The sequence below is a fragment of the Orbicella faveolata genome, unplaced genomic scaffold, assembly GCF_042242905.1.
Source record: "Orbicella faveolata isolate gen_17 unplaced genomic scaffold, um_ofav_v1 contig_35, whole genome shotgun sequence".
NCBI lineage: Eukaryota > Metazoa > Cnidaria > Anthozoa > Scleractinia > Merulinidae > Orbicella > Orbicella faveolata.
The window spans coordinates 25,021,255-25,037,171 of record NW_028301564.1 but is presented as its reverse complement, the minus strand read 5'-3'; the positions used below and the strand labels follow the sequence as shown (position 1 = coordinate 25,037,171).

General features: G+C 39.6%; 3 protein-coding genes across 3 annotated transcripts; all 3 read right to left on the bottom strand.

Annotated features, from left to right (window-relative positions):
* Positions 1 to 1,899: 1,899 nt before the first annotated feature.
* LOC149104004 (uncharacterized) lies at positions 1,900 to 3,099 on the bottom strand. Its single transcript, XM_089273359.1, has 2 exons — positions 2,959 to 3,099; positions 1,900 to 2,551 (listed from the first exon to the last, which is right to left on the bottom strand). The coding sequence occupies exons 1-2, from the start codon at positions 3,067 to 3,069 to the stop codon at positions 2,192 to 2,194; spliced, it is 471 nt and encodes a 156-aa protein (XP_089129485.1). The 5' UTR covers positions 3,070 to 3,099; the 3' UTR covers positions 1,900 to 2,191.
* A 4,905-nt stretch (positions 3,100 to 8,004) lies between these two features.
* LOC110063179 (contactin-associated protein-like 4) lies at positions 8,005 to 12,474 on the bottom strand. The gene is made up of 5 exons (XM_089274216.1): positions 12,438 to 12,474; positions 11,844 to 12,121; positions 10,407 to 10,521; positions 9,381 to 9,631; positions 8,005 to 8,633 (listed from the first exon to the last, which is right to left on the bottom strand). Exons 1-5 carry the CDS (start codon positions 12,472 to 12,474, stop codon positions 8,265 to 8,267), a joined length of 1,050 nt encoding a protein of 349 aa, XP_089130342.1. The 3' UTR covers positions 8,005 to 8,264.
* Positions 12,475 to 14,577: 2,103 nt separating this feature from the next.
* Positions 14,578 to 15,682, bottom strand: LOC149104003 (uncharacterized). Its single transcript, XM_089273430.1, has 2 exons — positions 15,485 to 15,682; positions 14,578 to 15,070 (listed from the first exon to the last, which is right to left on the bottom strand). The coding sequence occupies exons 1-2, from the start codon at positions 15,677 to 15,679 to the stop codon at positions 14,708 to 14,710; spliced, it is 558 nt and encodes a 185-aa protein (XP_089129556.1). The 5' UTR covers positions 15,680 to 15,682; the 3' UTR covers positions 14,578 to 14,707.
* Positions 15,683 to 15,917: the final 235 nt, after the last annotated feature.

The following is a 15,917-nucleotide window of genomic DNA, read 5'->3' as shown; positions in this document are numbered from 1 at the left end:
AACTTGTCCTTGTAAAAAACACTAAATTGACGTCCGTTTTTCATGCGTCTGTCCTGTTATTGACAATGAATTTCGTCACAACATTGTCAAAGTACTCTGCGGATCCACAGCTACTTTGAAAATGTTATGACGAAATTCATGATCAATAACAGGACAGACGGATGAAAAACTGATGTCAATTTGTTAAGTAACTGTACATGGTCCATTCTCCATTGTATGGACTAGAAGTGGATCAAAAATATATTAAATACTACCAGGAGCCATAATCGGGGACGGAGACCGTAAGCGCGCGCCATTTCTAGTATTGGTGTTGTCCCCATGATATGGGACAATAATTCTATTTTTAGAACAAATTGCACCATCGCCTGCGGCACACGCGCGTACATGCTGCGAGGATTTTTGCGGATGTCGCGCGGGGGAAATAGCGTCCGAAATTCCCGAAATATTTCATGTTTTTGGCCCACAACTCAACGCGTTTACTTCTGTTGGAATTTTGCTTAAGTATTTTCGTCGTAAGCTGCTCCAGTTTGAGTGAAGTAAGACAGTGTCGAAGTTAGGTATGTTCCGCTTTAAGCTTATATATATCGCTGACCAAGTTGTGTTCTGACGGATGCTTAAAGGCTGGTTTTCACCAGAGCATAAGCACAAGCACAAGCATAAGCATAAGCACAAGTGAAAACAGCCACGACATAAACATAAGCATAAGCAGAAACATAAGAAGAACGAACCCACTTATTTGTCTTGTGCAGGTTTCACTAGTAACGCGCTCGACATAAGCATAAGCATAAGCACAAGAAAAACGGAACTGTTCGGCAAAGTTACGATGACGAATAACGATTTCGATTTTGTTGATCGAGTCATCAAAACTCCTTGTTTATTTTCATTTTCGCAGTGTAAAACTTCACTATGCTTATGTTGAAGAAACACACATGATGTTAGTAGCCTTTTTTGCGTTCGTGAAATTTGTTGCAGCATCTCAGCACAAAAGATAACGAAAGAAATCTTTGTCAAGATTTGTTGACAATTGAAAACATCGACTCGGACTTGAAAGTGCACGAGCTGCACTATGCAAATGAGGTAATTGTACGCGTCAGACTTTCCTTTCAAAAACTTTTGCAAACTCACCAAACAAGCAGAAACAATAAGAAATCATCAACACAGGTTTTGGTTATGATTAACCATTGTCTGAGAAACTCACAAATTAACTCGATACCAGAGTAGAGAGTTTTCTTGCTATATTCTGAAGTCAGAACAAACGCAAAAACATACGCGTAAGCTTACAACTAGCGAGAGCAGATCTTATTATTCATTCCCAGCGCGAGATTGAAGTCTTGTTTTCGACCCTGAAAAACCCACCTTTTCCGTTAGCTCAGAGCATAAAACTACATATAGGCGCCCTGGTTCGTATTCCCTGCCTGATTCCCTATCATCGCTGTGAAAAATACGCAGGAGAATCTCTCAAGGTCTCTCAACTCTCAACATTTGATCATGCAACGTGACAACATCCACGCGAGAGCCCCCGACATGTGCGTGAATCCGCGCGGATATTTGACGTCAGGATGGCGCAATTTGTTCTAAAAATAGAAAAATTGTCCCATATCATAGGTGCGCGCGGATCCCAAGATGTACGGTCTCCGTCCCCGATTGTGGCTCCTGATACTACGAATGTCTAACTAGAAAGCGGGCAAGAAACTAGCCAATCAGAAATGGATACACATATCCGTGCAAACCTGTGGGATATCAGAACAGGTTTTTGGGAGCCATTTCCCATACGGCCTGTGTCGAAGATTTTATGACACGTTCAGCTGCACCGCAAGCTGGGTTTCGCTGAAACAAAAGTATTTGAGAAAGGACGAGACGAGAACATCTACTAATCACGTGACTAATGACCATAAGATATCGACAGACAATACATATTTGTATATTGAAGGAGCCTCCTTTGACATCAACGTTGGAAGTTACGTTAGTTGGCTAAAGTGTGTTAAGGTAATTACGTACTACGCTTGTATGAAATTTCATTCCCCTAACTTGACTATGGCATCTATTGGCTTACTTTCACTGAGTAATGTCACTGATTGATCTAAGGGTATTGTAGGATAAAAAGTAATATTTTCCTTAAAGAACAACATTCCATGGCTGAACGTCACATTCAATAATAACCACACGACGAGTCCAAAAAGTTCAGTGCAATTTAGCGCAGCCCCACACTAATGAGCCTGTTACTCATATGGTTATGACCATTGGTGTTGAATGCCACGCCCCTGTAGCTCGAGGCTGTACGGAAGAACGGCGAGGATCTATCGCCACACCAATCATTACACACCTTGTAACAATTACTCGTGTAACCAGACACGAAGAAGCCACGGAGAAAAGAATGATCGCAGATCAGCAGCTGGTAGGAGTAACTGTCGCTTGTATCCACACCATCCCACAATCCATAGGTACTAGCAGTCTTCCCATAGTTCCCAGCGGCGGTTATAGACTGGCTGAATTTTCGCCTGAAGTAGGCCTTGTTTCCAGTCTGGTGATCGATGAAGATGATCTCTGTGAACTTGAATGAACGAAAATGGAAAACTAATAGACCAACAAACCTGAATGTTGAAAGGATCACTGAGGTCAGGTTTTTGGGGAAACTGTCCACGACTGATTGTGATAGTCTCGTCCCCAGTCCATGTAGATATTTAAGTGGATCAGTTATTATTAAAACTTGAAAATGTTAACCCGAAAAAGCACTGCACCAAGCCATAGTCAATCAGCTTACTTGTGATATTCTTACATTCAATTTTAAAATATACAGTTTTGTAAATGAAGTAAATCACGACCCTAATCCGCGTCGCGTTTCAACCCAGTTTTCTGTCGTGCGCTGTTTTTTTGCGCTGCGTCCCAATTACAACTAACTGGACGCCGGCTGGGAGAGGCTGAGAATTCGCACTAAAGAGGACTTAGAAATCGACTCACCGGGATGTTGTTACAGTTGGTTCTGTAGCCGTCACTTCCATAAGGAAACTGAGCGCTGTAGGTGACTTCAGTGACTTCATCATCCATCCATCCTCCAACCAACCAATACATTCCATCGTGATAAATACCCCGGTTCTTGATCTCTTGACACTTAGCGCAGACCGACACTAATTGGAATCATTGGATGCTGTACGGAAGTACGGGGACGAATAATCCGCACACCAATTGTTACACTGCTTGTTATTGTGTATAGGTAATATAAGTGTGATTACAAGTACCGTATTTACATTGTTACAACTGCTAATTATTGTGTATAGGTAATATAAGTGTGTTTACATTGTTACAAGAGCAGTATTTACATTATTACAAGTGCTAATTATAATATGTAAGTAATATAATATAATCTAATCTAATCTAATCTAATCTAATATAATATAAGTGTGTTTACAAGTACAGTATTTACATTGTTACTAGTGCCAATTATAATGTTTAAGTGGAATAGGTGTGTATACAAGTGCATGTCACTTATAACGCTTTGGAGGAGGGGTGTTTTTTCCTATTTAATTATTAAGAAAGATGTTCTATTCTGTATTTGGTTAACACTTTATCAACGAAAGTTGAGAGGTGAATAGCTTTGTTTTGCATCTTACAAGTGTAGATGTAGAATCTCATAAACAAGATCGTATAATTAAATTTCTTTAATAATGTCGTATGGGCCGGGCATGATGCCAAATAGTTTTTCTTCTATTGTTGGACTAAAAGTCGAATTATTGACAGCATTAAACCAGTCGATGACAAATCATTAAATGTGTGATCAATTGAATCATGTTCAGCGCAATAGAGGCATTCATCATCCGTTTTGATTCCGTATCTAAAAAGTTCCTTTTTGGTTACAACAATTCTATGGATAAGTTTGAATTGAAATTCTTTTAATTTTGTTTCCTTACAAATGTTTTTCAGCGAGGAAAAGATTTTTTTCCATGTCTCCCCATCCAACTGCATGGTTTGATTCCATTTCGTTGGGCCAGTTTGACACCTCGTGTGAATTTTTTTGTTAATTAAACAATAGAAGTCCCTAGTTTTGGCTTTGACTAAGTTAATTTGTGTCAAGTCGTCTAGTTGGAAAAGGGGGTTGTTCTCGATGTATGGTTCGCTTTCTGGTGGTAATGTGTTTTTCGCTTTTGTGGCTGGATGCTTCGGTATCGCACTTAAAACTTGATAAAATTGGAGAAAGTTTGTTTTGCAAGCGAATTTGTTTTTAAATTCTTGATAAGACATAAACTGGCCATTGCTGTTCAACAGGTCTTGTATAAAAAGAATGTTGTTAAGCCATTCACTGATGAAAATGGGTTTCCCTCCAACGAGGATTTCTTTGTTACTGAATACGATCATATCCTGTCCTCTGTCATAGTTATACAAGGTTTTCAATTCATTAAAAAACTTTAAAATGTCTTCATAAAATGATGGCAAACCGTCGATATATTTTGTGTCGTAGTTACATCTTAAAAGAAAGCTCAGACCGCCGTATTTTCCTAGAAAATGGTCTGGAACAGTTTTCCAGTTTTTTCTTCCCGATGCGAAAAGTCTCGGAATCCAAGCTAACCTCAGTGCCTTTATCATAGTTTCTACATCGATCATACGTATACCCCCTTTATCTCGATCTTGATAGAGCCCTTCTCTTTTTATTTTGTCTTTTTTGTTTTTCCATAGAAATCTAAACAGTTTTGTTTTGATTATTGGTATTGTTTCTTGAGGTACATTGAGATTTGATGCTGAGTAAACGAGTTGTGATAGCGCCAGAGATTTTATGATTAGTACTCTCCCAAATAGTGTAAGGTCACGTGTCCTCCATAGGTCCAGATTTGTTTGCAATTTTTGTAACTTGTGGTTGAAATTATGTTGGTTATTTCCCTTTTCGTCGTACGAAACATGGATTCCTAAGATTTTAACCGGGTTATGTAGCCATTTCAGTTGTAATGGATTGCCCTTATTATTTTTCAATTTTCCCAACCAGAGCAGAACAATGATAGGGCAGATGGCCATTGCTATAGCTTTGCTTGGATTTAACGATCTTGGAAGTTCGGTGACCCCTACTTTTCTTTCCAGAAACAGATTTTGTTTACAATTATCTCCCCGTTGTCCAAAAATGAACAAAACTTTAATGAGGGAAGTTTTAAAAAATTGCGAGATTGTATTCCACGGGACATCGAATCATGCCATCTTGAGGCTGCAAGGCGCGTGAAACTATGGCCGCTATGTGAACTTGTTCTTTAAGGAACCTCACCAGTTGACTAAATTCACTTAATAGGTCCACTTAAGCAATATTTGGCAGGAAATATTTCACTTCAAAGATCTCATTGCAAAAATTTTGAGCTTACAGACACTGTGTCCTTATTCGCTAGCGAAGCCCGATTTTTTTCAGATTTAGGGTGTTCTTCCGAGCATGTTCTCCCCAAAACAAAGTCGATGACCCCCCATTTTTTTTTTTACATTTCTGATGTAACTAACTCATCATCTTACAGTTAAAAGTCTCAGAAAAAAAATCAATGTTGGAAAACTTTAGCGCGAACTTCCTTAAACCCCATCCAGACACATTAAGTGGAGTTTTTTCTTGTTTTCCTGACTTATTTTTGTTTTATAGGTCTCAGGCGGACTCCTCAAGGTTTTTATCAGCTTCAAGGCCGAAGACTTTTCGTACCTGAACATCACCAGCCTTGGCTTAGAGCATGTCCAAAACAACACCGAGTGTGGGTTTGCCTGTTTAGCAATCACTTCATGCTTTTCTTATAACCTGGCTGCATTCTCTGATATCAACGGGAAACTGTTGTGTGAACTGCTACCATCTGACAAGTTCAACAACTCGGACAAATTCACCAGCAGTCCGTTTTACCATTACTTTGGTATTCCAGTGAGTGCAAACTGATTATTGCTCTCGCTTTTATTCCAAAGGGATCAATATTTTCCTTAAAATTCGAAAGCCAGAAGTGCCATTGGTTTTTTACTTACGGCAGTTTGTGCACGATGTTTTATTGCTCAGAATCAGGCTCGGAAAATACACCGAGTGTCATGTTCAACTCTGAGGTTGTGTGGAGGAAGTATCTCATTAGGTTGATGCCGAGGGAAAACGTAATGGTTTCGTCAAACAGAGTCTTGAAAAAAGGTTATTTAAACACATATTTTAGGACCTTTAGCATATCACTCTCGGGTGAAGTAGGTATCCTCAATTACGATTTACTCTATCTTTGATTACCAAACCGATACAAGACAAACGTAAAACGATAAAATCAGAAGAAAATGCCTCTTCCACCTTTTTGACACACTAAAACTGTAAACTTTTATAAAATTGCTCCTTCTTACTGAACTGGTTGAAAGTAAAGAAATATCAAATAACGAGTACCTGTCACCTAATACTTCGACGGCATGTCGTTAGCAGTGTGGTTAGGAGAGGACAGGAAATGTTCGGCGGCTGTAGTAGGTTTAGATTTGTTGTTAGGGTTATCTATGGTACGGCGGTGTTCTCTTCCAACCGTTGCAAAAACGTTTTTCAGCATTTGCCTGTTGTAGCCTTCAGACGCTCCCCTAACCTTCGTGACTTACTAGTTACAGCTAAACTCTCTTCTAATTCTTCTGATCCCCAACTCCCTTCTGGTTCTTTCCGTTGTGGCAAAAACTTTGCTACTTGTCGCTACATTTCTCACGGACTTACTACATATACCTTCTTTTCTACCGGGGAAACGCGCCCCGATTTAATGAACACCGCCGTACCATAGATAACCCTAACAACAAATCTAAACCTACTACAGCCGCCGAACATTTCCTGTCCTCTCCTAACCACACTGCTAACGACATGCAATTAATCCCCATCGAAAAAATCGTTTCTAACCGAGACTCTATCCGTAAGGCCAGGGAAGCTTTCTTAATTCAAAAAGGCAGAACAATTGATCCTAATGGTCTGAACATCCGCGAAGAAACATATTAATTGTTTCCATTTGTTTTCTTTTATTATGTTCTTTTATCACGTTATTTTATTTTACCGTATGCTTATCTTTAATTTACAGTATCAATTACTTTTGCGTATTTCCGGTGTTACGTAAATATCGGCTACATAAAAACACGTACCAATGTAAAATTTTCCATTGTACCTGACGAAGGCTGGTTTGGCCGGCCGAAATATATTACACCTTCAAAAAATCATCCTACGTTGTGTCGGTTTTTGTTTTTGTATTCTTCATTTTATATGTAAAGCCGATTAGATCAGTATTGATCCAACGTATACCAGCAGGATCATCGTTCCGGTTGCTTGCTTAAACATTTTATAGTCAAAATGTACGCTTCACTCGCTGAAATCTTCTTTTCGAGATACGACAAAACTATAGTTGGGGGTGTTCCTCCGTTTTAATGAGATAAGTACACAAAACGTGGGAAAATAATGACGCCTTGACCGATAAAGTGACGGCTCATTTTACTTTAACAAAATATAGCTCGTATCAATAATACAAAGAAGTGTCAATTGCTGCCTTCGGCGGGAAATGTCCTTTGCAAGAACTGAAATCCATCGCTCGTATGCCCAGGTTGGTGAGAATATAATTTTCGCTTGTTTGTTTCTTTCGATTTTTAAAACGCCTTAGCTTAGTTTGAGATGCTGCAGACAACGAAAGAGCGCACTCGTAAACAACGTGAAGGAAACCCACGAGATACCGATTGAGTTGAAATGTTACTGTTACCGCTTCGAACGGGGAAAGCGCAGCCAAAGAAGCGATGCTTAGAGAATATCGAACATCCTCTTCATCCAGTGCAAGCAACTTTTCCTGCTTGAAGCAGGAACCTTTGTCGCTAGCAGCCAACGAATCAGCCCTATTCTGATGGAATGTTTTTGAAACCTTTTCCCTCTGACTTTTTCCTCCGTGCTGCTTCCTTGGCACTTGCAAATGGACATGAACTTTTGCCCTTCTTCGACGACATATCAACAATCTACAAACTGAGAACACTCAGAACAGCTCGTCGACCGCCAAACACAAACGTTTGACAATCGTACGTACGCGGCAATCTGTGTAGCAAGTTTTTAATGCAAATTTATTCCTCATGACAACTCGTTGACAGCTATCAATTAGAGGTAATAATGCAAAGAAACGTTTTTCGTATATAACTTTGCTTAGAATCAATCTTTTTTCATACTTTTTTTCGCTGAAGCGCTAACTATGGCTGAAGCGCCTACCAAAATGAAAATTTGGTGGTTACAAGATTTGTCATGATTTTTGGTAGCGCCAAACAAAGTTCATCAGCTTTGTCTGGAGTGTTAACGGGACTTATCGCAGACCAACGCTAATGAGTCTGTTGCTAAGGGTGCGATGACCATTCGTGTTGAAAGCCACGCCCAGGTAACCTGCACTAGTTGACGCCGTACGGAAGTAAGGCGAGTTTCCATCACTGCACCAGGAATTGCAGTCCTTGTAACAATTCTGCGTGTGACCTGAAACGAAGAATCCAGCGTAGAACGAGGTATGGCAGATCAACAGCTGGTAATGGTAAGCGTTATTTGCTCCCACGCTGTTCCACTTTCCATAGGTGCCAGCATTTTTCCCATAGTTATCAGCGGCCGTTATGGACTGGTTGACTAATCGCTTAAAGTAGATCTTGTTTCCAGTTTGGTGATCAACAAACATAATTTCTGTGAACTGAAAGATCAGTAACAAACAGCATATGAAGTCACTGTGGGTTATTCCATTGTTGGTGAATTTATCACAACTTTGAGATTTCCCCGTCTTCGATCTTCAACGTGTATTTGCCCGAGGAAGTTTAACTGCGGAGAAGTAGTTGCCCTTGGTAACATCAGTACACATACAGAGAGTTCAAATACGCACACATAAATCTAGACCTCTCTGTCGCAGTTTATTCCTGTATCGTCTTATGGGAAAATAACTAATTTGGAGTGTTTTTTTCGTTTACATTTTGAGTTTTTAGGGAGAAAATGAAAGAAAGTATGGTGATGATTTGATTTAGCGCCCTCCATCCAAAAAGGTCCCCTTCCCATCGAGTGCCGTTTTTATAATAAGCACCCCCTAGCGAAAGTGAGATTCAACACGTTCATGACAGTGACATACAAAAAGGTAAACATTATCATTATATCATTAATAATATTAGTATAGAATAAACTGATGAGACAAATGAATTATGATGTCTGCTTTCGAGCCCCTGTTGTTACAAGCGTTGAGTTACAGTATCCGTTGTTTTTCATTTAAGTATCGTTTAGATATCGATGTATGTGTTGAAAACTTAATAAGGACCCAGTCCCTAACAAGCGCTCTTCTCCAAGCAGCGCCCTTCCTTGAGCTACCAAGAGTAAATTAGCGCCCCTGGCCATAAATCGAATTATCATGGCACATAATCTCACTGCTACTACTGAAAAACATTAGTCAACTTACAGAGATGCTGTTACAGTTGGTCCTGTAGCCGTCACTTCCATAAGGAAGCTTAGTGCTGTATGTGACTTCAGTCTTGGGTTTGACATATTCATCAGCAGTGTAACACATGGTCCATCCTCCATTGTATGACGTCATGTTACAGTAGGCCAGGAATGGATTTGAATGGCTTCCTCCATCCGGGTCCAACCAATACATTCCGTCTCCCTGAGATTGTCCTCGTTTCACAATATCCTGACAATCAGTGCCTAAAACTGATAACAAAGAAAAATTATCATCACATGCCTGCAAAGACATCCTCACCTCTTCCATAAGGATTCACCCTAGGTATCGCCACAAACCCCGTTGCCGTAGAAAAACAAGCATACGAGCCCGGGAGGGGGACACCCATGTGAGAAGGACGGGGATGCTCAACGTCTCGCTTAGGGTCTTAAATCACGGATTTTGGTGGCACTTAATTAGGGTGAAACGCCACTATTCTTAGCGGTCAATGCATCTTTTAGGCATCCACAATGACAACATTATGTCCCCTATCACCAGGTGAATGATCCTTTCCATTTACGAAGATATACTGCAGTACCACAGTTATCTCCCTAAGGAGTCGTTCCTGGATCATCGCAACCTTCGCTTCGAATGTAGATAGACGCTACAGCTGTAGGGAGCATAAAAACAACAACAACAACAGCCTACTTAAAGAATTTCCTGACTATCACATCGTCAAATTTGCATCTTCCTCACCAACGAAATTGGTTTTGCAATTGTGCCTGTGAATTGCATCTAGGCTTACTGAGAACGTTATTTTCAGAGTTTTCTTTTTACATGGGGTTAATCGAAATCTTCGGCGCAAAAACGTAATTGTAAATTTTCTTCGAAGGCATTTTAGAACTGACATATTTACTAAGGGTTTAATGGAAAGCAATGTAAGATTATTACTCCAGCATGGAATTGAAGGAATGAATAACATGTCTCTTTTGAATCGAGAGATGCCATTAAAAAGAAGAAAAATCAAGGCAAATTCAGCTAAAATACCTGTTTCACAGTGTTTTCCAATAAATCCTGCAGCGCATGCGCACTGGTAATCGCCATCTTCGTACTTGGCCACACAAGTTGCATTGTTCACACAAGGGTTACTGGAACATGGAGTCTGTTTCAACAATAAGCATTCCTTTAAGATATATCTGTAGAACTGTAGATTGTGTTCTCTGATGGGTCAACTAGCCGTGTCCCATGGTAAAGCCTCGCGTGTTTGTTTACACGTGCGCCATCTGCTGTTTCTTAAATTATTAATGTATGATAATCTTGTCAGTTGCATAATGATTTTTAGGGTCATAATTTATTTAACAGCTCTTTTAGTTTCCGCCTAGTGATTGGTAGAGTCCAGGGTGCAGTGAAAAAACAGGGATAAGGGGCGCTTTCCATTCGACCAAAACTTCCGGTATGAATTTCCGAATATTTTCTAGGGCGAATGGGACAGACTTTTCTGGTGGCTGCGCCAGAGTGGAAAGCGCCCTCACACTTTTGTTCGCTTCAAATTTTTTTTTTAGAAGCGTACAAAGGACTGATACGTCGACACAGTGACTTTTTATCGCCCATGACGGCAGGGACCTTATACAAACCACAACGCAGCGAAAACGTCGCAAAACGAAGGATTTAATGAGTTGTACAATGGCTCTGCACGAGTTATAAGTCTTTGTACATTTCTTAGCCAACCTATACAAAACAAACAAGTACACACGGGGGCTTTATTTTTGTTGGAATTAAACGCTTCCTTGACGAATTTAAGTTAGTATTTATCGACCGACAAGTGGCAAGTAAAATATTAATCCATTTTCGAATAGAACGTCGCCGTCATCTTTGTCTGGGATGATCGTGGTGATCGCGGCCAAAAGAACTAGCGCTGAAGAGAAAATTGCGAATTTACATAATTTCCGAAAAGAGGACAACCTCTTGAGGTATACCCAAATTTTCGATAAATTTTTCCTGGAAATTTCTGTTCCATTTGATTTTCATCCCGGAATTTCCTGAATTTTCGGTTGAATGGTTCGCTTTTCGGAAATTCAACAATTTCCGGATTTTCTGGAGCTTTTCCTGAAAATTTCGGAATTTGTGGTCGAATGGTAAGCGCCCAAGGTTTCTCCAAAATTCGCCGTGAAGGTGAAATAGGGTTGCGGAAGGCGTTATCCTATTATTTGCAGAAAAAGTTCATGAAGAGGAAACAAAAAAAAGAAGAAGAAGAAAAACAAAACGTTCAGGCTTAATGATTCTACTTAATGAGTATGCATGCTTTTTTTTTTATTTTTGTAGGCTCAGAGAAAACGAAAGTAAACTGACTTTTTTGTTCGACTCTTGTATAGAAAGAGCAATTGATTACATCATCTTTACTCCTATAAGTTCTTCTAAATCATGGAAAAATGTAGACCAGTCCTTCAAAAATAGTTTGATATCTGACTTCAATGTTGTACTTACCGGAATACTGAAGTGATGATAAAACGGACTGCTGGTAAAGTTGTCCGAGTTGTTGAACTTATCAGATGGGAGCAGTTCACACAACAGCTTTCCGTTGATGTCAGAAAATGCAGCCAGGTTATAAGAAAAGCATGAAGTGATTCCTAAACAGGCAAAGCCACACTCGGTATCACTTTGGACAAGTTCTGAACCAATGTTGGTGATGTTCAGGAACGAAAACTCGTAGGCCTTGAAGTTGATGAAGCTCACTGCATCTTCAGAAGAACTCCAGCTGAAACCTTGTGAAATAAGTTTACAGAAAACCGAGTTTTGTTAACATTTTCGGTCAGATAGTACTTTATTAATGCATGCTTTGCTCATTTAGAAATTTCCAAGAAATTCACGTTTTATCTCTCGTCCGAGCTCTTCAACGTTTGTTAAGGATTTGACATGGTGCTATGAATTGTTTTTATTTTGCTGCAGAAAACGGAAAGCGTGCTTTTAAACTGTTAGTCTGTGTTGTTGGCGGTTTTTCGCTTTAACAGTGGCAAGTTATAGCGATTATAAGCCGTGAATTCACTTCTTTTTGTATACATGAATTAATTTGAGGCCTACCGTTAATAAACTGTGATCCAAAAGAGGCTAGGACCATTGTAAGAACCAGACAGTTCTTTCGCTTTTGGGGGCCGAGCTCCATGCATGCATTTGTCGTCGTGGCTTCAACCTTCTAAGTAATTCTTAATGTCAAGTATTGGTGTGTTTTAAATCAAGCTGAAACTGCCACCTGTAATGTCTGTCGAAGCTGGTTATAAGTTCTAGGATAGAGTTACAGACTGCTAGCAATGATATTGGTTTACGGCTTGATGTGGGCTCAACTGGGCCAATATTGTGTTTTCAATAGAAAAACAAACAAAGATGAAACAGGTGAAACTCATAATAATAATATTTAAAATATAACTAGCCATTCTTTTTGGTTGCAGAACAAGTTATGGATTATACACACAACGCCTGGGTACAATTCATAAGCATGTCTTCTTTAAGACCAGTTTTTTTTTACTTTCAAGAAAGTAGACATTACTATTTTTCATCCGTTTGCTTAATTTTTTCTTGCTTGCCTGCTTAATTATATTCGCCCGCGCCAGCGAAAAAGTGTGACGTGCAGGTTGATTTAAATTAAAATAACAAAGGAAAAATGGATGTTAAGAAACAATGCAAAAGTGTTTGATCGAAGATATGAGAAAGTCCGCTACGAGCTTCCAAAGATTCTAATAACACCAGGAACACTATCAGGCCTCAAGTAACAAAGAAATGGAGGACTTGTATTAGGTTTCTGGGGTTATCCTATATCTTAATATTTAAAGGCACTTCAGATTGAAACACGGAAAATGTTATCGCCATAATAAATTATGTATTCTCTACAAAATGCAGGATTTTATTATTTCACGCGGTTGTTTTCCAGAGTGTGGATGTGATCATATGATGTGAAATATAAAGTAGTTACCCACTGCTACCTTGCAATTATCAAAAAAATACTCCGACTTAATTAGATACGAAAGGTAAAACTAAATTATTATGGGTTCCATGGGTATCTCCGATCGCGGAGAAGTCTACAAGTCGGCTGTATGAAAAATGAAAAATGCAATATTTATCAGGGTCATGGATATGTGAGATTTTTTAACGCTGAAAAGGCATGAAGAAATTGTTTCGGCAAGAAACAACAAGTTTTGTCTTGTGAGCTAAAAAAGACCCTTGAACGAAATTTTGAAACAGCGGTACAGCCTGCAACAACTCACCGAAAGTTTAACTGAGATTCCTTCACCCAATTATTGCGAAAATTGCTGAATAGATTTCTGCCTTGTTTTGTGTGTAACTTTTTAAAGATGACTGTTATCGTTGTTTTATTCAAGCTACTAGCAATAAATTAAACTCCTTTTATTAGTGAGTAAATATAAGCGACCGTAATGGGCCACGTTCGATGTATCAATATTCTAACATGGCTCTGAGGCTTTCAGGACAAACTTCTATATTTGGTGTTGTTTTCTTTGTATCCAAGTCTCTTTTGGGTATTGAGAGACAAAACAATTGCCAATTTTGACCCGAAAGTCTCGGAGCAACGTTGGAATATTGATATCGATCGTGGCCTATTGTGTACTGGTTTATACGATGCTTTTATTTTTAATTTTATGCTATCCAGGGTGACCCATTGGATTTGTGCGCTTACCCCTCCTCATTTGGAAGAGGTTGAGTAAACTTGTGGGGGTAAGGGGCTCTCCCCGAAAAATTTTGGTGGGGGTATATAGGGGGCTTCTTTTTAATCATTACCCTCTAATTCAGATTAAGATATGGGATTTTCGATACCCAATTTCAGATCGGACTTCTCAACAACAAGCAGCTGTATTTGCGTGACCATGAATGTTACAGTATCGCAAAAGTGTGCAACTTAACAAAACAAGAAATAACAGTAATGCAATTAAAAAACGGAGATAAGAATCAAGTTTACATCAGTTTGAAATTTTGAACATGATTTAAAGAACCTCGTCAATTGAATGTTGATCAAATAATCGTTAGATTAATGATTGAAATACAGTTTATAATTTCTTCAAAAACTTTAGGCTCGATTTCCGCCACTCACTTGAGTCTGGTCAACATCCCTCTTAGAGAAACGCGGGCTCCTTTCTCGAACAGCGGCTGGTAATCGAGCCTAAAAAAACCCATCCCGAATTCAAACTTAGGGCGACCCAACTCAAAAGCAACATGGTCAAATGATCGATACCATCTTTCAGACCAGAACGGCTCAAGAAACCATACTCTTTGGTGCCGCACATATAAAGACAACTTATATGAGAAAGTACTTCTCTGGGACACTGTTTAGTCAAAGTTATACCCTAACGCAAACCAACACTCATAACCCTCTTGCTGTGGGTGCGGCGGCCATTGCTGTTGAAAGCCACGCCCGTATAACTGGAGGTAGCCGTGCGGAAGTAAGGTGAAACATGATCCGAGCACCAATTGTTGCAGTGCTTGTAACATTTACCCGTGTAACCGGAAATGAGGAAGCCGTAGTAGCGAGAATGATCACAGATCAACAGTTGATAGGAGTAAGCGTTGTTTGTTCCAAAACCGTCCCACAATCCATAGGTGCCGGCAGCATTCCCATAGTTATCAGCGGCCGTTATGGCCTGGTTGACTCGTCGCCTAAAGTAAACCTTGCTTCCAGTTTGGTGATCAACAAAGATAATTTCTGTGAACTGAACGAAAAAGCAAATGAACTGAATGGTTTCCAATTTATTCAAGCTTGTTCAATCCACACTGGCACGCTTCGGGGATATATCAGGGTTGTCTGGTGTCTTCCTCAAATATTTCAGCTCGACTGTGTTTCGCCATATTACCAATTATAGCTAAGACAAACTTGCCTAATATGACTGCGAAGTGTACCTTTTTGTTACGCTTCGATGTCATATCAGGCGAGTTTGGTCTTGCCATGGTTTTCAGATATCAGTTTGGTTTCAAATATCAGGTCAGTGACTTGGTATCGCAGGATATCAGCATATCAGTAGACACGGCTTCTGATTGGCTAATTTGGACACGGTAAGACAAAATATAAATACCGCCTTAGCCATTTGTTTAAAATTTCATAAAGGAGGAGAATTCTATCAACTTACCGGAATGTTGTTACAGTTAGTCCTGTAGCCGTCACTTCCATATGGAAACTGAGCGCTGTATGTGACTTCAGTCTTGGGTTTGACATATTCATCAGTAGTGTAACACATGGTCCATCCTCCATTGTATGACGTCATGTCACAGTAGGCCAGGAATGCATTTGAATGGCTTCCTTCATCCGGGTCCAACCAGTACATTCCATTTCCTCTAGAATGTCCTAATGTCAAGATATCCTGGCAGTTGGTGTGAACTCCCACACCTGATAACATGGATAAAAATGTTATAATCCCAAAACCCTAAGATGTCTAGATTACTCCTTAATGTGGACAGTGTTCAAATATAAATTAACAAAGTGCATTTGGACCGCTCTGAGGGCAGTATAAATAACAGATATTACGACTGCGCTCTAGTCCAAGTTGGTAGTAATTGAATCCA